The 21,418-nt window shown below is 52.3% G+C and overlaps 1 protein-coding gene across 2 annotated transcripts; it reads right to left on the reverse strand.

Annotated features, from left to right (window-relative positions):
• Window positions 1-13: 13 nt before the first annotated feature.
• Window positions 14-18,591, reverse strand: LOC135246107 (proline-rich transmembrane protein 4-like). 2 transcript variants are annotated; one of them, XM_064319626.1, is made up of 5 exons: window positions 18,473-18,591; window positions 12,242-13,217; window positions 8,481-8,588; window positions 2,000-2,673; window positions 14-1,823 (listed from the first exon to the last, which is right to left on the reverse strand). In XM_064319626.1, the coding sequence occupies exons 2-5, from the start codon at window positions 13,086-13,088 to the stop codon at window positions 450-452; spliced, it is 3,003 nt and encodes a 1,000-aa protein (XP_064175696.1). In that variant the 5' UTR covers window positions 13,089-13,217; window positions 18,473-18,591; the 3' UTR covers window positions 14-449. The 2 variants fall into 2 exon arrangements, with proteins under 2 accessions (XP_064175696.1, XP_064175697.1); XM_064319627.1 differs by lacking the exon at window positions 18,473-18,591 and adding an exon at window positions 18,145-18,412.
• Window positions 18,592-21,418: the final 2,827 nt, after the last annotated feature.

Consider the following 21,418-nt stretch of genomic DNA (forward strand, 5'->3'; position numbering starts at 1 on the left):
TTGAGTCTGAATACACAGAGAAAGGATCATTTAATGGAGAGCAACAGCCAGAACTGGAAAGAAAGGTAAGCGAATTGCAGCATCCCATAATAATCTGACAAATACAATTTATAAAATTATTGTTGGTATCTAGAATTCTACAGCATTTAACAGCTCATCCAAATATTGAAGTCCTTGCTGTCATTTTGAAGTTGGGTTCACCTAACCAAAGGCTGTGAGCCCTATTTTTTATTTATTTATTTATTATTTTTACATTTTTTTTTGGTGAGTGAGTAAAACCTCACCCAAGGATTCTGGGAGATGTATTTCTTTTTTTGAAGATTGAAGGAGCTTCAGCCCTGGTTCTCTCTCATGGTGAAACGGCCGATCTCCCAGCAGTCGTAGCGCTGTTGTTGTTTTTTTATTGGCTTGTCGGCTCCTGTTCGGCGGTCATGGCGACGGGCGGCGGGTCACAGGTCGATGGTGTCGCTGCACACGCTCAGTGCGTCCATCTGCCGGCACACGCTGATGAACTCGGCCTGCACGGCCAGGTCCCGCTCGCCCCGCGCCCCCAGGCTCTCCCGGGAGGCGGAGCCCAGGGCGCGGTAGCGACCCAGCCCACCCTGGGACGGGTGGGCCGAGGAGGAGGAGGAGGAGGGGCCGTCGCCGCGGCCCCTCCCCTCGGGGGCGGAGCAGAGCACCAGGGAGGAGCCGTCCAGCGAGGAGCGGAGCAGGGAGCCGGAGCCCCCGCTGCTGCCGCCGCCGCCCCCCCAGCGCTCCGCCGAGGAGGAGTCCGAGTCGGACCCGGAGCCCGAGGCCCCGCCCAACCGGGCGTGGCCTGAGACGTGGGGCTCCTCCTCCTCCTCCAGGGGGCGCTCCATCTCCACGCAGGAGGAGGTCCTGTACAGGCCGCGGTCGGCCGGGCTCTCCCCGAAGGGCCGGCAGTCGGCGGGGCCCCGGGCGTCCAGGGAGAGCTCGCTGGAGCCCCGCAGGCGGGAGGGGCCGAAGAGGCCCCTGGGGAAGAGCGCCTCGCCGAACAGCGCCTCGTCGATGCTGCGCCGCAGGTTGATGGGCGAGGGCGGGCGCAGGTCGCCCGTCGAGTCGCTGTCCAGGGACGGCTTCCGGGAGCCGGCGTCGCGGTGGTCGTCGTGGTCGTCGTCGGCGACGGTGCCCAGCGAGAGCCGCCCGCTGTGGTAGAGCAGGTCCAGCCCGTCCAGGCTGCTGAGGCGCGTGTCCACCAGGGCGTACAGCGGCAGGCACTCGGACTCGCGCCGGGCGATGGCGTCGCAGATCACCAGCTTCTCCTGCTGCGACAGCGACCACTGGTAGCTGCCCGGCAGCACGGGCGACTTGAGGTCCACCCGGCCGCGGGCCCAGGAGAGGCGGGGCCAGCAGAGGCCCGGCTGGGGGAGGCCCCCGGATGAGGAGGAGGAGGAGGAGCAGCAGAGGGGCGGCGCCACCACCAGGGCCAGGGTGAGGCAGACGCCCGCCTCGCACACCCTGCAGCTGAGGTGGAAGGCCCACCAGGGCCAGGGGCGGAAGACCCCCACCCCGCCCAGGCCCAGCGCGTGCAGCATGGCGTAGAGCTGGAGCGCGGCGCAGGCCAGGGCGAAGAGCGCGGCGAACACCGCCGTCACCGCCGCCCGGTTCCAGTCCTTGGGGTCGGCGAAGGGGCAGCGGTGGTAGCGGTCGGCGGGCGGCGAGGTGTTGTTCAGGTGGTAGATGTGCTTGGCGTCCGCCCGCACGTAGCAGTAGAAGGCCAGGTAGGCGGCCGACAGGAAGGCCGCCAGCGCCACGAAGGAGCCCTGCGAGACGAAGAAGAGGCCGGGCAGCCGGGTGAAGACCTGCAGCGGGGTGTGGGGAAACAGCGAAGAATCGCGAGTCAGACATGGGAGGGTTGGGCTGGTGTTTTATTTAATTTTTTGAGAGAACTAAATCAGATGCATACAGTAGTTGGCTATAATGTACTAATTTTAGTTTGCCAATCGCCATTAAAACCAAAGAAGAAGAAGAAGAGGACCTGCAGCAGCACCACCGACCCCAAGGTGGCGCCGAAGTGCAGCAGCACCAGCGCGGCCAGGAAGCAGGGGTGCTGGAAGACGGAGTTGGACAGCTGCATCCGCGAGCGCATGGAGAGCAGGAGGAAGACGATGCCGAAGGCGGCCGTCAGGCAGGGGAAGGGCAGCTCGTAGAGCAGGAGCGTGCCCGACGCCGGCAGCTTGTCCTGGCGGCTGTAGGCGTCGTAGAAGAGCGAGAAGGCCCGGCTGCAGCAGGCTGCCAGCAGGAAGAGGTCGACCAGCGCGAAGTAGCCGCAGCCGGACGGGCAGCGCACGGGCAGGCACAGCAGGCTCAGCGCCGCCGCCGCCGCCACCAGGGCGAAGACGGCGCCCAGGCCGTAGACGTGCGCCTCCCAGGCCGCGCCCCACGTCGCCATGGCGCTGCTCCAGTCCGAGTGCAGGGGCACGAACATGGGCGGGGCCGCGAGCAGGAAGGGGTCCCGGGACCGGTTGGCGGCGGCGTTGTCGTCGTCGTCGCCGTCGTCGTCCGGGAAGGCGGGGCCCCAGGGGCCTGAGGCGTTGCAGGGGCCCTCCGCGGCGTCCGGGTCGCAGTCGGGCGGCGGCGGCGGGGGCGAGTCGTCGTCATCGTCGTCGTCCGGCGCCGCGTCCGGCGACCAGTCCTCGTCAGGGAGCGGGTCTGCCCAAAACAAAATGGCCGCACCGGCGTCAGCTCAAACTGACTTAACCAGAAGTTCGCCAAAGCATCGTGAGCACGCTAACTCCGAGCACGTGCAATGCTCAAGGTTCGAGGTTCAAGGTTCGGCAGCAGAACTACACGCGCTCCCCTCAGCAACAAACAAAACGGGACTGCATTCCAGCCGGTCTTATGGCCGTGGCAATCCATGCTGACATAATGCGCTTGCGGTCCAAACCGCTGCTTAAGGAGACAGGACGTTGCGAAAGCTCGCTGCCGTCTAATTGGCTAATCCATTATAAAAGAGAGAGGGAGAGAGGCCGTAAGTAGGTAACTTAAAATGGGTCATGCAAAGGGGGGCGGGGGGCTGTGGTGATTAGGTTGTACCACTGACCCCGTTGCTGCTCAATTTGTGCGGCTATTTTTATATAACGGGCGAGGCCTTCATCGGTTACCACACGCCATTGTTAATATGTTTTCGGGTTCGGCTGGATCGTTGCTAACGCTTAAGTGTATTATTCCTTTCGAGCTTTTAATCTTGAGGGGTTATAATGAACTGGAATTGAAGTACAATGTCTTGGTTGAATTTCTTCTTTTTTATTTTTGTCATGTCTGCTGATTTTTTTTATTTCTTTTTTTTTTGTACTGCAGGTAGCTGCACTAATCTTGTTTTTATGTCCGTAATTCAATCGATGTTTGCCGCCACACCGAAGCCACATTCGTCTTCTCGTAGCAATAAGTACTAGAACTGTACCGCCTAAACCGATTTAGACATGGTTCAGTGAGCTATGACACTGCCTCATGAATCATTTCTTGTTACCATTTAATGGGTTCATTTATTCACAAAAATAAATTTGACTTTAATGCTGATGAATATGACAGGGATGCAACAGACGTATTTATGAGCTGTTCATAGGACTTTGGGATCGAATTCAGAAGTGAGAGGGTCGCACCATTGACGTATTTGGTGGCAGACTGATGGCGTTATGAATATGTATTAGCTGATATTGATTTGCACATCTTGACATTTCTGTCACCATTGGGACACTCCTCTGGGACAGTCATTTTCCAGACTACACAGTAAAAAGATAAAGGTTTTTTTTTTTACAGCAGTGACTACACACAAACAGATAATGAACAAATGATGCAAAAAAAAAAACAAGGTTGTTAACGTGTTGAGCTATTATGGGCTGCATGTACCCCTGTCTCTTAGCAGCTGGAATTCAGCCTGTGTAGTTTATGACATCACACTTCCATGGAAGTGCAGACAAATGAGGGGAACTGGAACACGCTGTCTCAGGCACCATTCCGGAATATTCCAAAAATGCTGGATGGGGTTTGGGTCTGTTGACTGAGAGGGTTGTAACGTATGGATGACGTATGTGGTTCCAGCTCCTCAACCACTGGCTGTGGTTTGGACAGGACCTGTGTAGCGTGGACAGGGCCAATCTTGCAAGACACCCCTATCTGCAGTGAGATACGCGCTTTACCGTGGGGTGAAGATGATCACTCCCCACCATGACATCAGTCTCGCCTTCTAGAGCTACAAGTGTCCCCAAACCAAAGCAGGAAAATATCCCACACCATTATAGAAATCTCTAATGTCTGAACAAATAAATACCAGTAGACATAATTATCTTTGAATTCTATCTAATTTCACTGGGTGTCTGAGCAACTAATGTGTAAAAAGAATTCAGGGTAATATGGATAGGAATGGTATGTCATAATCTGTTTCAGGAGTTCAGCGGGCGGACCGCGGGAGGACAGGATGTGTTTCTTTCCACTGCGCTAACAAGGTAAAGTTCAGAGTGCCAGTACCGTACGCCCAGCCAATAAACATGACATTCACCGTGGCTGAACACGGCCGTTTCTTTCCCACTGAGAAGAGGCGCTGATTTCACCGTAGATCCAGATGAACAGGAAACGGACTCCAGACAGAGTTAAACACCCCCGTGCTCCCTCCTTCCTCTGTACGTCCTATAGGGCCGGGAGCCCCCGGAGCTGTGACAGCTGAATAAACCTGGCGCTGCTCGCGCCGAAACGTCCGGTCGCCTCAATCTGCGGGTTTTCGGCCTAGCGCACCTCGCGGCGCGAAGAGAGGGCGCCCATTTTGGCTCAGCGGCTCAACCAGGCGCCACAGCGACCGCTTCACACAGTAAATCCTCACAGGGTTTAAGCGCGGGTTTGCCGTAATTCCGATTTGCAAACGGCAAACCCGCGCTAAACCCTGTGAGGATTCACTGTGTGAAGCGGTCGCTGTGGCGCCTGGTTGAGCCGCTGAGCCAAAATGGGCGCCCTCTCTTCGTGTGAGAAAACCCCTCTGTGCCAGTGTCCCTGTGGTCTGCTTCCTGTGGACCACTTTCCCGCCACGCCCGGCCTGTGGCGAACGCGCCGCCGTGTTTTCGACGGGAAAGCCGGACGTGCAGGGAGACCGCTCCCAGGGGCGGATTTATTTTTCTTAGACGGGCTAGCTTCCTGCTAAAGACACGGCCATGCTAGAAAACACACATTAAAAAATGCTCAGCTCGGGAGACCATTAGAGGTCACGTGACCACAGTGGGGCAGTCGTAACCATGGCACTGGGGAAAAAAAAAAAAATGACAGGCAGTACTCTTAGTCCCGCTGTTACTAGGTGTGCGGTTTACGAAAGTTCAGCCGTGTGATATTAATTAGGAAATGTATGATTATTCTCACAAATTGGGCAGAAATGTGTTCACAGTACCGATGTTTGACGACAGTACAGGTACAGTGTGGGCGAGGTGGAGAAGACACTCAGCATTATTGAAGATTAATTACACCCCAGGTTCCTGGGTCAATTCTCCGTACGGGATGACACGCATTCGTAATGATCAAATGCTGAATCCTGACACGTCCATTAATTTTGCCTGCGAGTTCCATAATACAGTGTCAAAGCTTAGGAACGTTAAACGCCATTAAGCCTTGCCCATCCACGTGTGAGTCTGGTGCAGTTTTAATACGCAGCTTTAGTAAGTCTGGAATGGTACTGGAAGGGAAGTTTTGGTTTCCACTGACGAAATTTTATAATTTGGTCTGCGCCCCTTTTTAAAAGATGAAACTTTATTGAAGTGCAAATAAAGTTCTGCCTTGTGCATAGCTGTCATAAATAACTGTGTTTTTAAAGCGCTTTAATATGGATGTGGATGTGGCTGCATAGGGAAACTAAAAGATAAGTTGATCAGTGAATGCTGAAAGAGCACCTGGAGATGATTAATTATCTGAGGGCTGTTTATGGAGACCAGACAGCAACTGTTAAAACCGGCTGGCTCACACACACATTCCACAGAGAAAAGGGCTGAAGACCACAACAAACACTTCTGAGAAAACCTCATTAGCAGGACAGGCCGACAAGCCTGGAAAACGGCTAACGCTCCGCTTGAGAAAGACACGCTGCAGCAGACGGCGGTCGAACGAGTTTACCAAGAAACAAGTTAAAATCAACTTGCTTCAAAAAAAAAAAAAAAAATGAATAAAAAAGCTAGTAAAAACAGGAAATGTGAGGCATCGGAGCACTTACTGATACAGTTTTTAAAAAAAAAATCATTATTATTTCAACGGCTTCGTCCCGGGTCTTGTTTGCTTTTGCAGATAATGCCCTTGTCCGGGCGCGGTGGAAATTTTCGCCACTGTTATTCTGACATCACCCTCTTGCCGGCCAGCTGTTAGGAGGATCGATGACCCACCCTGGGATCTCTTGCTCTGGCTGTCGGGACACGGCGGCAGGTCGTGCGGGCATTCCGTGTTTTGGGCTCACTCGGTGATGGCTTACGCATGACGTGTGGATTCTGAACTTGTAAACACGGGGACTGCGGGTTTGAATCCAGTTTTGAATCCTCAAACCAGCTGCTTGTGTTCTGTGGGTAGGGGTCATCTCCATAAGCAAAAGCTCTCTGCTCTGACCCACCATTTTAGCGGGCGAGTGAGCTTGCCAAGACAAACAGCTTGGCTGGCGCTTGTTTGCCCTGATGTTTACGTGGTAAAAATGAGAAGAATCTTGGAATCAGCCCCCCCCTGGAACCCACCCACCCATCCACACACACACGCACACACACACACCTACACACACAAACACACTCACATCCACCCGCTCCCGCGCAGAAACATACACATGCAAACACACATCCACTCACTCTGTCTCCCACGTACACACACACACACGCACATGCACACTAGCATACACATCCACCCTCTCCCACACAGAAACACACATCGCACACATCCGCTCGCCCTCTCTCCAATGTGCGCACACACACACACACACACACACACAAACAGCATTCAGAACCCCCCCCCCACCCCGGCTCTCTCTCTCCCTCCTCTCACAAACACGTGACATCACTGTGATGTTTGCTTTTAATCGTGGCGGCCGAGCCTCAGTATTTAGCGCACGGTGGAGGAATGCCCCATTATCCCGCTTTATTAAGCCATTATTCCGCCGTCACGCCTCTCCCCCCCCCCCCCCTTTTCCCCGCGACCCTCAGTTGGTTGCCTCCACCACAAAGCCGCCCCAAAAACCCAGTCTCGCGGATATTGCGGGGGGGGGGCCAGGGGGGGTAGTGGGATTTTAATATTCCCGGGGAACAGTCTGATGATGTGAAAGCAGTGCGCTTGGCCTTTCAGCGAAGGCGCTCCAGTTTTCGTCGGCCCCCTTCGCGGTCCGCGCCGCTCTCTCCACCGCGGGAGCGCCGGAGCTATTTCCTGCTTTCTATAAAGGGATTCTGGGACACTCTGCTTCCGGCACACACACACACACACGCGGGCGGCGCGCTACACGCGCACCGAAGGCGAGCGCTCGCGTGGCCTACTTCCAGATTCTCACTGATGGGTTGAAGCCCTGATCCGCACATGGATCACTGCTACCGAGCGAAGCTCTTCACTTAAACTGCTTCAGTTAGCACCTGGCTAAGAAATTGGGATAACATGTATATAAAAGGGAGCTATGTTAAGTCTTTGATCAGGTAATTTGTAAGTAAATTAAAGCAAATGAATCATGAAGTGTTATCGTGTGTGAGTATGTATGTGTATGAATGCCGTCTTGGTCGATTCAAAGTTCATGATGAAAAACTCAGATAAATAACGGCAGGTGCGCGTGTGTGTGTGTGTGCGTGTGTGAGTGTGTGTGTGTGTGTGTGTGTGTGTGTGTGTGTGTGTGTGTGTGTGTGTGTGTGTGTGTGCGCACATAAAGCTGCTTAAAGTGGGTCTCATCACCCATAGAACGGGGGCATATTAATTAGGCCTCTTTAATTGTACGTTCTTAAATGGTTTTCATCAGCGGACAGTGTGTAATTACTCGAGAGCAGAGGTAACTGAATCCTGAGGGATTTTCCCTGTCGAACGAACAGTTTGCCCCTCCCACCCATTAGCAATCAATTAGGGCAAACCCAGGCATTATGGGATACAAGCCGCCACCCTCTGACACCGCTGAAGTGGCTGTGTTTGTGTGAGGCTCTAAGGCACGGGTTCTTTGTGTATGAATGCGTGTGTTCAGGAGGGTGTTTTCAATGCATGGTGTCAAGCCCTGCGCTGAGCACCCATACCCGTATAACCACAGACCAGACTTGGGCTTTCCCGAGCGTTTGTGTGGATAAACTCGGCCACGCCCTCAGCGCACAGAGCATTTTCACAGCCTTTAAAGGTGAGCCTTTAAATGTGAGCGTAGCTCTCCAAAGAAACATCCGAACAAAAACACAACCAGTAGCTGTAGCTTCCTGATCTCAGCTTGGGTTGTTCATGTGATCTATGTGATACTGGGTAGAATTAACAAAGGCCTACGGAGGGAGGGGGGGGATTACCTGCAAACAGAGGCCCCAGAGGTGTTACCGAGGAAACGGAGGCCGTCCAGCGTCTGATTGGCTCCTCCACCTCGGGGTCGTCCTCTCCGCCCAACTCGGGCGACGTCCCTGCAAAAGAGATTTTGGCGTTTGAACCGCTCCCCCCCCAAGCTCATATCTGATCACATTTGCATATGTTCCCACCCAGGGTAGCTTGCGTTATTATACACATATGTGCCACCCGACCACTGTTACTCCTGCATTTTAACTGTAGCCACTGAGGCAAACATCGCCTTTCTCAGATTGAAATAAAAAGCATTGTATCTGAATCGTTCGGTTTCAGAGCCCAGTGCCTTAACAGCGACAGAGCTCTACAGTGCCACTGCTGCGGACGCGAGAAGCCGATTGGCCGCAGAAACAGGGACGGCTTAACCCAGTTATGTCAAAGAGATCTGCCTTATTGACTCAGCCCGCCTCGGTCCGTCCGTCCGTCTGTCCGTCCGCGGGCCGGGGCTCGTTATATTTCCTCCCCCCTGCTGATGAAGACGCGCCCTTTTCCGTCCATGCGGCGCATCGCTCGCTGATCGTTTCCTCAGTGCAGTCGCGACGCGTGGTATAGGCCGCAGAGGAACGAAGACACGCAGACACGCCGAACGCCAGGCCCTGGTCTGGGTGGGCTTTATGTCTGATCCTGAGCCCACACTAGTGTGGGGTTATTCAAAATGCGCACTGGCTCAGCCAAAGCTGTGTTCATAGCACTATAGTAGTAGTGTCCCAATCACTGTTGGTCAGTATAAGGATACACTGCAGTCTATTGTCTTCTGGTAAGTACAGAAGGATCTCTCTGTCTCTGTCTCTGAAATAGACTGCACCTTCTACTGCGGCCGGCCAATGGGAGCTCGCGAGAAACCCGACGCGTCCCGCCTTTTTGAGAGCGAGCAGGAATCAGAATCGGGGTTTTGCGCCAGCGAGCACTGCTACGCCCCGTTAAACGTAACTGTCATCCAGCGGGCCTTCGCCTCGTTAGTGCACACCGCGGATCTGTCCCGAACAGCGTGTTCAACTTCTGTTACGGCTGCAGGTGGCTGGCGCCTGAGCACAGGCGAGAAGGAAACAGAGAGACAGACAGAGGCTAACCGAGCGAGAGAGACGGGGGCTAATAATCTGTCTATCATTGCCGCCATTTTGCCGAACAGGCCTGGCTCGCAAGCCAAGATCCGTTAAGGGGTCAGAAGGTGAGAGCGAGGTACATCGGTCAAATTTTTATCTATCAAATTCAATTAGGTCTACGATCGGCTAACAGGCTGGACTGAAAGGCTCTCGAGTAGCATGCAGATAAATCAATCGCTAACCTCTGGGGACTGCTTCTGCGATTCTGTCTGGCAAGAAATGGCGGGAGCCCCAGTCTGCCAGCGTGGAGGCTTAGCAGAAGGGAGCGCGGGAGTCGCGCACCTCGCTATCGCTGCCATTTTCCTGCCGTTCCATTGGCTGGGAACGGCTGGGAATGTTATGTCTTTCTGGAAGGAGATCCAATAGGTTTCCAAAGTGGTTTTCAGGTTGGTCGTGCAGAGAATCATTTTTGGGGTCTCATTATCATTATCATTTTAAATAAATGATGCACCCCTCACACTGAGCCAGTAACCGCCCCCCCCCAAGCTCGCGTTCATTCATATTCCGCGCTGCACTCCGGCGCGGCCACTACCAGTAGCTGCCCTCCTTCGCAAGTCGAGCGCCAATTAGGGTTACCATGGCTACCAGGGCTGCGGCAGAGAACCCAATTACGGCGGCTTCTCCTTTTTCCGCCGCCAGACGCGTTTCCCCGGAAAAAAACGGGGGCAGCGGTTGAAGCCCGCGCCAAAAAAAAAAACCACTTAAACCCGTACGAAACGCTCTTTCGCGGGTAAAACGAACGCCCTTCCCGAAACGGGCTCGCGTTTTACTTGTGCCCGCGCCGCTCAACGTCAACGTCTATTTCCGCGAACGCGGCTGAGCGAGCCTGACTGCGTCCGCCCGTCAGACGGCGCCGCGGTCTGCCGGCTGCGTGTTATTTACATCACGGCCCCGCCGCTCTGCGCTGGAGCGGGTTCTGGTCTGAGAGCCGCGCTGCGCGTGGAAGCTAACGCTAGCGTTTATTCCACCGAACGGGCGAGGAGAACGCACACGTACGCCGATGCTTGAATGGCGGGAGGCCCTCTTCTTGAATTTTAGCACCTCGGACCCTCATCGGCAGTCATTGAATGTAACACACACACACACACACACACACACACATGCACGCACACACCCGGCTGACAGACAACTCGCACGACAGGCGCTTCCAAATCCTTAATTTGAATCTGACCCTGAACAGGGGCAATACATGAAGACCCAAGTGTGTGGCTTCAGATGAACAAAAAACGCCTGCCACGTATTGCATGTGGACACAGTGGTGGAGTCACATGTTAATTATGAGACGAATAAGATTTCTGAAATAATACCTCCGTGCCTTTTGTCACTGTATTATCTGCGTAACTGCAGCCGTCTGTGATGTCAGAGGGGCACACGCCCGCTTGCTCCAGAGCCGCAGAATTTCTGGGGATTGATTGACAGGGGCCTCGACACGAAAGCCCCTCCCCCTCCGTTTAATCCCGCGCGCGGCTCCTCGTCTTCACAAAGCGGCTCCCTCACCTCACCCCGCGTACGTGCGGTAATGGTAGCTTTCTTTTCTTCTGTGCCCCGAAAACGTATGGAAATGGCGTGGGGCTGTGCTGTTTGCGGAGGGACTGGGGGGATGGGAGCCGGGGGGGGGGAGGAGGAGGGGTGGCGGGGAGGGGGGGTGGGGAGAGGATGTGATGCGGTTTGGAGAGAGAGAGAGAGAGAGAGAGAGAGAGCGACTGCAGACCAGGAGAGCGGCGCGCTCAGCGTCTGAGTGGAGCGATGGAGACGGCTCGTGGGACCTGCCGCGCCGGTGACCGCGGTCGCCACCGGAATACTGATCTCCTCCCCGCCGCGGCAGGCTAGCCGACCGCGCCGCTCGCGACGGGATCGACCGCAGCCCCGAAACCTGCGAGAGCCCTCCTCCTCTGCTATAATAATCCCTCAGTGCATAGTCCATATTGCCGGCATTTTGTGAAAAATCCTGGCGAGACAGTACCATACCCTCATTTTAAATACAGCGCGTGGCTTAGCGTCCGCGCTAAACGCTGCAGACGAAGGACAGTTTCATTCACGTCTCGCAACGTTAACTTTTTTGAATTCACCGTTTCGAATCCCCCGGTTCAATTCTAACCTCGTCTGCTGGTGAATGCTCATATAAAATACTGTTGAGACACACCATTTGAAACCGTCTTTGGACTCCTGCGTTGGTTGTTGTCCATAAGGTCCTTAGCACATAGCATTTTATGAGAGATGCTAGCATAGGTTACCTTTGATAAAAACAGTTGTGTGTTAATGCACTGCATGCGGGTGTTCATGAGTACGCTTGGGGGTTGCGGATAAGCTGGCTCATTGTAAATACAGCCATCGGGCAGACCGGCCACCCACGTGACTAGCAGGGGGGGGGCGAGTGTGTGTCCCTTCAATGTCAGCTTGGATGTGATTTATATTAGCCAACCCCCCATCACTGGCTCAGACACACACACAGACACACACGGACACACACTCAGGCGTGCTCACGCAGAGTAACTGGGGCATATTTCGCCTCATTTCCTTGGTTCAGATCGCAGGCGAAGGTGCCGTAAATCGCAGGCCGAGCGCAGCTTACGCTCTCACACCGTGATGCGAGATGATTGGTCGTCTCTTACCTGCCGGCTGTGGGGCGCTGACGGGAGGCGTCGTTTGGGTCGGCCACGCCACGTCCTCGAAGTCCCCCCAGCCCCGGCCCGCGGTCGCCCCCTCTTCCGTCTCCTGTCCCGCCGTCCTCGTCCCGCTCTCGGGCGACCCCGCGTCTGTATTCGGCTCCGCCCCCGCGGCCTCCTCGGCGGCCCGTTCGACGGCGGACGCTGGTCCCGCCGCCGGCGTCGCGACCGGGGCGGGAGACGCGGGGGAGGAGCCGTCGTCCGCACGCGCGGGGCCCCCCGTTTCGCCGCGCTCCGTGCCCGAGGCCGGGGAAGGCGGGTAGCCGTCGCGGGTAGCCGTGACGACGGCCGGGGTCTCCGTCGGCCGCGCGGGCGTCGGGGGGAGCGCGTCTTCGCCGCTCGCGCTGACGGTGACCCAGGGCGCGTGTGGGTGTCGCTTCCCCGCGGCCTCGCCGTTCGGCGTCGCCGTCGCCGTGGGCGTCGGAGGGTCGGAGGTCGTGAGCCGGGCGACCATCCCTGTCCTTGTGGGAGTGAAGGATTCCTTCCAGGTCAAACCGATTTCTGGGTCGAGCGGTGCGCCCAATTTCTCCGCCAAACCCGATTGGTTAGAGGCAGTATCCGCCGTTTCGCCCTCTGCGTTTCCTCGGGAGCGTGCGCCGGAGCTCCAGAGGTCCAGAGGCCAGAAGGGCCAGGAGGAGCCCGCCCGGCGCCCCTCCGTGAGCCGCGCGCCGTCGCCGGGCCCCGTCGCCGTGGGCGGAGTCGCGGTGACGACGCCGGTCAGCAACGCGCCACAGAGGCCGCTGAGCACAGAGTGCCAGAGACAGAGCGTCAGCACCCAGCCCTGACGCGCCATGGTGCGGCCCTAGGAAGACATCGACCGCCCGTCCGTCCGTCCGTCCGTCCGCCCGTCCGTCACACCCTGCCCTCCATTTCTCCCGCTCCTCCCGCTGAGGGGCTCGGTCCCTTTCTTCTGCTCGGTGACCTGCAAAATGGAAGCAGAGAACTTACAAAAATCGCACACAAATTACGATCCCGCTTTTTCTAGAACAATTCCGTAACACAAATAGTCTACATACATAGTGCGGTGTCTCACTGCTTCCTGTTAAATAGTGAGTTTTGATTTATAGTTAAATCTGTGATATATACAGTGATTTATATCTGTTCCAAAGCTATCCTTTTACTTTATACACTGTGTACTGTATACACTGTTTAGCTAAACATTTAGGCCAAGTCATATAGAACACATCCCAAGCTCTGACCTTGGGCAACCCTGCCCGTGTGTCCTTGCTTGTACTCCAGCCGAATCTGGAAGTGTAATGAGACGTGAATTGATCTCTGGCTTAAATTAGCCGTTTACAATTATCTGTCCTCTAAGGCAACATCGTGGCGAAGTGGCTGCGTGTGTTGTGAGCGATGAATATCCAGTTTTATTAAAAATGCCTCGCAAAGCGATTACAGCATCTCAAACGGCTCTCTCACTTTTGACAATGCGCACTATTGCGTGTCCTTCGTGCAGGACGCTGCGCAAAGTAAATATTCATTGATTAACTGACACACACACGGGATCAAACAAGGATCCTTTGTTCTGAGAGCGTGAACAATCTAAAACTGAAGGAAACTACTGACTGAGTTTAAAAATAAAAAAAACCAAGATCAAATTTATGAACAAAACTAATGTGCTGTTTAACTTAAAGGAGAAATCCTGGAATCACTTAAATATATATTTTAAACTATCGTTATACGCGAAAGAGATTAACTGTAATGAAAATTGCTGCACCACACAAAGCATCGCATGCCCACAATGCATCCTGTCTTGGATGTGGAAAACGCGTTTGTGGTTATTTCGGGTCACATGACCTCCTGCTCGGTACAGACCTGGTGGGTCACCAAGGGAACAGAGCAAGGTCCATTCTGGGTGCGGCTTGTGCGCTGTGCCCCCCCCCCCCCACTGTCGGCCTCATAACTCCGCCCAATCCCTAACCTGATTGGCTGAGGTTCACTGCATGTTTTTTTTTTTTTTTCACAAGTCACAAGTGAGTGGCATTAAAGCAATTTGCAGATAGACGGTTCCTCTCGGCAGCTCCCTCGGGCCGTTCCACATCTCAGGACCCACGACCGACCCAAGACACGAGCCGGGGGGGGGTCAATAATGACTCGCCTGGCCTCAATTCTCCGAAAAAGCCGCCTCGTCGCTCTAGATCCGATCTCTCTTCCTGCGTCGGCGAGCCGTCTCGGGTGAAGTTCATTACCCGGCGCGGCGTGGCGCTCCAGTCCCGGCTGGGGACAGGGGTGTAAAATCTGCAATTGAGTTTCCAAGGGATTGACATGGAGGCTCAGGAAACGACACGCCGTCCAAATTCGGTTTAACTGGGCCTGAGTGGCCGTTTAAATAGGGCTGGTCCGGTACCAGTGGAACGTCGATGTCTTGAGGCGTACCTGCTTCGAATGCGTATACAAGGTGCAGTCACGAATGTAAGCCATCGGTCCCTGCTGGAGCCCTGATTATTTTAATCCGAATAGCCTTTATAACATGGATCCATTTTTGATGGACTAATTATAGGACTTGTACAGATGGCACAATTGGCTATCGAGGGCTATATGACATCAGCAGCTCCTTCTGAGGAACACAGCTTCCTAGAGATGTGTCTGAACACCGTGTCTGCCCGGCGACAGGTTTGGGTAGCAGGCGAGCAAGCTGCCCAATGGGCAGTGTCAGTATCAGATTTGTTTTGCTTTCAAATACTTTTCTATGCTTTACTGATCTTGTCTGGTTTGTTGGAACCAATGAAATACTCTCAAAAAAGTGCAAACCCCGCCTTCTGGTCATATAGGCAGGCTCACTTACACCAGGCAAGATCAATAGAGCGCAGAAAGGTATTCGAATCCAAAACAAATACCTAATTGATCCAGGTCTGGTCAATGAGCTGGTAGAAGCCAAAGGAGGAGGGAGAAGAGGAGGCAGTTGAGCGAAGGAGCTCATAAAATGGTGAGGGGACGTTTAAACTGTTAATGGAGGCCAGTGATTCATAGTCAGAGCAGTGAGTTAAGGGGCTGTTGACAGGGGAGTGAAGGGCTCCTGTCAGAACTTCCTCTTGTATATCTAGGCAGACATTTTGTCCATTTACAAATTCATAACTGCCAGGGTATTGATTTGCCTTCATCTTTTACTGAACTTTAAAGGTCTCTGGAGGTTACCAGGGTGCAAATCAGGCCTGCTGATTTTCTCATTGGTTCATATTTCAGATCTTAAAGTTTTGCAGAAAAGGGAAGTGCACAGACGCTCCTGGTCGATTTTTGCCAAGATCAATCTGTGAGACAGCAAATCCCTGGGAAGGTGTTTGGTAGGGCACAGCGAGCCCTTAAAACCAAGCTTTGCCTTTCCCTTTGTCTGGTACAACCAACAAAACCGTTTCCCTGGAGGTGTTTGTGGAGCTAATGGGCCCTGCCAGTGTTTTTGTATCAGAGGGGAAAGTGATCTTTTGGCAAGCCTTTCATTCGCTCCTTGGCAGATACCTGGCCTTCGGTCAGAGATAGTTGGACTTCAGGGAGCTGGAGGTTTCATCAGTAAACGGTCTATGACAGAGTGCCCACCCCCTCCTGTCCAGAGACCATTTGGTATAGATTGCTTGTGTGGGATTATTATTGCATTATTATCCATGCAAGTTATTATTCATAGCACACACTCTTATCTGAACCCTGTTATTATACATTGTAAATTTCATTTGCTTTTTACTTGTTACTGTTAATTACTGGCTTGGCATCCAGTTTGCTTCCCTGTCCATTTTTTTTTACAGGTGTGAATTGAACGACAGTCTGTTGCAGCTTTTTTATTTTAATCTATTTTTATGGCATACTGGCCAGCGCATGTACTCTGAATGTGCAAATGTGCGGCAGGCTACATTAGCTGCAGTGGTCCATATGTTATCAGCATTTAGCGCTGTTGTAGCCTAAGAGAGGCATTCGTGGTCTTGGTTAGAGGCGCTATTTGTTATCCTGTCAGAGACTGATTGTTGGTGTAATTAGAGCACCAGCTATCTCATACTGCTGGATGTTAGCATTAAACGCGGACCCCCCCACCCCCCGCCACAAAGGCTCCGCAGTTACACTCCTGCGGGAGAGATTCTTTCATTAGAGGATTTGCCATAAAAACCACAGACACGTGCATGCGCCTCCGCCCAGCCGTTGCCGGGGAACGGTAAACAGTCTGCAGGGAACCCAGTGGCTGTATCGCTGGGTTCCCAGTCTGTGGCTTCTGACGCTGACTGTCTTCGTAGGCTGTTGGGCGAGTCACGTTATATCATGATAGTCTACCAGTGGAAATTGTTCTCGGAAATGGTCTTCTTTGGTTATTCATCAAAATGTTTTAAATTGAAGTACTTTCGTCAATCTTCCCTGACGCAGTCTGGAACGGCGAGATATAAGCCGTTCGTCTCATAGCAGTGAGGTTTATAAACCTGCATTTGTAATTATATGAACCTCGACTCACGACTAGACTCTGGGCCAGACCTATGTCTCACAGTTCTGGGGCTCTTTAGAAAGACAGCAGAAATGTAGAAATCTGTTAATTAATTCAGCGTAGACACACCGCACACATCTTTTGACATTGATTTACGTTGGCAATTCTGGATGATAACGAATGCAGATATTTAGTATCAGTCTGTAAACGCACAAACGCATTTCAGTCAATATTGTTTTATGCGCGCATTTGCGCATTTGCGCGCAGGTGCCTTCAAGTGCTCAATTACAGAAATATTTATGACACCTCGAACGATGAAAATGGGAGCGAAGGCACTGGAATAAATCTTTGCATCCTTCGAGTGAATCCTTCAGGTCATTATCAGTGGCATGTAGGACATTTAGCCCTTCGCATTACAACGATGCGCGTGAACATTCAATTTCCACAAACACCGAGAACGTCAACACATAGGCCTAGCCTATATATGAACACATTTCGCTACTTTATTGGCATCCACGTGCGAAGGTTGTTGACGTCTGACATAATTTAAAGGGATCGATTAAGTGAATCCTTAAACCGGGTTGTAAATTTTGCCACACAGACATACGATTTTACTTGGCTAATTAAATTAAAGATACCAGAAATGGTCCCATTTGTTTGTCACATAATGCTATAGTAGGCTATTTAGGCCATATGAGTTAATGGCATTCATGCTAGATCTGGTTGTTGAGTTGAGATGTGGACGTGTTCTAATTTTCCACATCACCAGTCATGTATCAAACAACCTAAAAGAGCAGCTGGGGGTTCAGAGGTTCAGAACCGCTGGCCACATTTCTATTTAACACGAGATGGATTCATTTTAACACTATCTAAACGGCTTCAGATACCAGCTGAGGTATTTCACGCCTCTGACATAGGTCGATTGTCCTCACGTCGTGCAACTATTGACCACCGTTATCTTGGTTTACCGATCTCATCCACGCGGTATATATATATATATATTAATTTAGCCAAATCGATCAACAAAACGCCCACCGAGCATCTTGCATTTAAAAAGATCATTTCACCGACTGGTTAAAGTCTGAACCTAAATTGCGGTTTCGCACAGCTAATGAATGATGGAGGCTCACGTGCATGCTTATATTGCTTATGAATCAAGCGCACCTCATTTGCTATAGACGATAGACCTTTCATCACACAAACCAGCAATCTGACAGTGACCGCAAAATGTGTCCCCGATGTAATTTTTGACTCTCCAGTGTTTAATGAACGTCGTCCTGTACAGATTTCATCCGTTCGGATCGCCTTCTCCGCGCTTTGCTTCCAGTAAGATTAGCTCCCCGCGAGACGCACACTCAAAAGTGGCATAAAACGCCGCAAATAAACGCAGCCACCCGACCGCCCACGCCGGCACACCAGGCGGCCCGCGGGGACACCGACGTTCTGGACTTACGTGCTCATACCAGCTTCTCCGGCGTTCTCCGCAGGCTCTGGGCTTTGCTTGGCTCCCGACGATGCGGCGCTGTCTGCGCCCCGGTGTGCGCTGCGCTCTCTCTCTCTCTCTCTCTCTCTCTCTCTCTCTCTCTCTCTCTCTCTCATACACTACCGATGTTTATGTCTCAGAGAGCAGGGGAAAGGACAGCCACCAAGTTGTGCTCTGTCAGTGAAGACATATTGCCTCCCCCCTCCTGCTGCAGACGCAGATGTTTTCTGTGGTGCAGCCTCCCTAATTCTGACAGTCCCTCCGCACGCACGCACGCAAAAGAAGCAAAGGTACTCACCCAGCCAGGAATAAGGAAGAGAAAGAGTCTAAATTCCCTCTGCCCAGCGGTGCTGAGCTGCCGCAAAAAATCTGTCTCCGTTCGTGTGTGAAAATGAGTTTCAGCCTGCCAGAGCTCCCCCTTTCTCTCCCACCCTCCCTCTCTCTCTCTCTCTCTCTCCCTCTCTCCCACCCTCCCTCTTTCCCGCACACTCACTTTCCTTTCCTCCCTCCCTCCCTCCCTCTCGTTTGCCGTGTGCTCACTTTCCTCTTCTCCCTTTTACGCTCTCCCACCCTCTCCCTCGTTCTGTCGCTTTTCTGTCCCCCCTCCCTCCGTCCCCCACCCCGCGTCCCCAGCTCCAGTGCCCCCTATGTGACACTCATACACAATGTCTGTGCTCACACATCAGTAGGTAAATTATTCATCAGTAGCCTGGCAGCATCATGGACATTGGGAACACTCACACACACTCGCACGCACACACACACACACACACGCACACACCACACACACACACTCACGCACGCACACACACACACACACACACTCACGCACGCAGACTGGAAGCATTAGTGATGGGTGTGGTCAGTAACAGGTCGGTTTGAGGCGTGGACCTACGCTAACCTCACAGTCAGAGATCAGCCACGGCTCACACCCTGGTGATGGATGGGCACTGATTTTATATATATGTGTGTGTGTGTGTGTGCGTGCATACACACACACACACACTCACATATATGTATTTAAATTAGTTAATTTAGCCTAAGCCAGAGCACCCCTTTCACCAATAGGTCACTGTTAATAAGAAATAAGGTAATTTAAAAGAGGGCATCATTACACCTCTGAAAGCAAGACGTCCCAGTGACGTGGTCCACCTCAGAAGTGCACTCGAACAGCCAATGATTAATGACCCTTGACAAGGGCTGAAACTACAAGACGGTATGTGTGCTAACCAATAGAAAGCTTCTTTCTTTAGGTGTCAGGGTCCAGGGAGGGGCGTTGTTGTAGTTCCTCCATACATACCACAGATGATTCGCACTCCAAACAATTCTCCTTAATTTAGACACGAGCGGAAAAGCTTCCAGTAAAGGAACTGCAATTTCCTGAGCAGGAGAATGGTTTTCTGAGCGAATTCCTGTACCTCCCTAACATAACGAGCGCAGGAATGTTTAAATGAAAATATCGACGCCACCCGACGCCACTACGCCGAAATCCAGCGCTCTCTTCTTCACGGTTTTAAGGCCAAAAATGAGTAAAAAACGCTAAGCCGTGGTTAAAATCATACTGTTAAAATTGCATATATCGCAGTTGGCGGGCATTTTACTATTGCTTTCAATTCAAAACCGCTTTTTAATGAATGCTTCATGAATACCCTCCATAATCGCGAACCATCTCACGGCAGCAAAAATGTATTGCATAATTAATAGAGCGCGGTGCCTTTAATGTACTTTAATCTATCATGATTGCTAGTCAGCAGTTTTTTTGCGATAGACCGTGTATCAGGAACCAGGGTTGGGAAACGATCTTCTTTTTACGCTTACAGGGCCTTGCAGTATCACGAAGAACGGTCTTTTCCATACTGTTGATTGGAGTACTGCGCAACGATTCGGGCGTAGCATTGGCCGTCAGAGGAGCGCGTCTGATTGGCTGTCTTCGCTCCAGAGACGGAGGGCTGATAGGCCACTTCAGCCTCCGATCCGCCGTTTCGCCGCAAGCCTTTCATTACCCTTGCTCAAGGCCCGGCCTGCTTCCGTAACCGCCTGGTTTAGCTTCAGTAAATCCGCTTGCATCAGCTTCAGTCTGTCCAGGAGGTGAAGCAATGGATTGCCAAAAGAGGTGACTGGAGATGGGAATTTGAAGAGGAAGTCTTTCGATACTCTTTTCAAAATAATGGATCTGCGTGTGTGTGTGTCTGTGTTTGTGTGTGCTCACAATACTACAGGAGGGAGCTGGCACTGATTACAGACGAGCAGCCACGACAGCTGGTAGCCTCTCAGCATCTGGTGTGTCATCGGGAGGAACTGATGTAGCGGTAACACGGGGAACTTTGGCTGAGCAAAGTTTCGCCTCATCCTTTCAGACCCCCAAAGATGAAGCAGAAAATGAATGCCTTTACTGATTGACCTTCACCCCTGGGAGCCCCCACCATTTACTTTCATAACTGGTTATTCCCTCTAAATTAACAGTACAATACATAGATCACACCAAAAATCTTATCTTTTTAATTGCGAGTATAGATGAAATATCACACTTAAAACAGCAATTCAGCTTTGAAGGGGGCACTGCTGGACTCCAAGTGGTTGGAAATTGTTTAACATAATTAATGAATCAGTAGCGATTAGCTTCCCTGACAAAGGCCTCCAGTCTCTTGATGAATATTTCATCTTTCCCAGGGGGCTGTGCTGTGCTTGCCTTCAGATGGGCTTCCTCAAATGCCTCTGTTTCCACGGACCGGGATCGACACAGATTGTGTAGGGCCACCAGATAGTCAGCTTGGCATTCAGTGCTGTGGCATGCGTCCAGCTTGTGCGTGACGCAAAGCATTGTGGGGAAGGTGCGGCTGACTGAGGCGGCTTTATGCACTGCGGATGGCCACACATCTCTGTGGGAGGAGGAGCGGGCGGAGTAAGAGGAGGAGAATAAGGAGGAGGAGGAGGAAAAGAAGGAGGAGAAAGATGAATGGATAGAGAGAGAGCGAAAGAGAGGCCCATGCAGGTCCCCTAACTGTTTCTCAGTCTCAGTGTCTATCCTCTGAGCAGATCAATGGATAGCCCTGTTATAAATCAACATAGTGCTTAAGGTGTGACATCACCAAATAAGACATAAACAGTCCAGTGGCAAATGTCAGTTTTAAATTCTTTTTTTTTTTTTGTTTGTTGCTGTTGACATTTTAATTCAACCCTTACCGTAGGTGTTTCTGTGTGTGTTTACACAATTCATCAGTTTTTTTCTCTCTCTCTCTTCTGC

Source organism: Anguilla rostrata, chromosome 19, assembly GCF_018555375.3.
Source record: "Anguilla rostrata isolate EN2019 chromosome 19, ASM1855537v3, whole genome shotgun sequence".
NCBI lineage: Eukaryota > Metazoa > Chordata > Actinopteri > Anguilliformes > Anguillidae > Anguilla > Anguilla rostrata.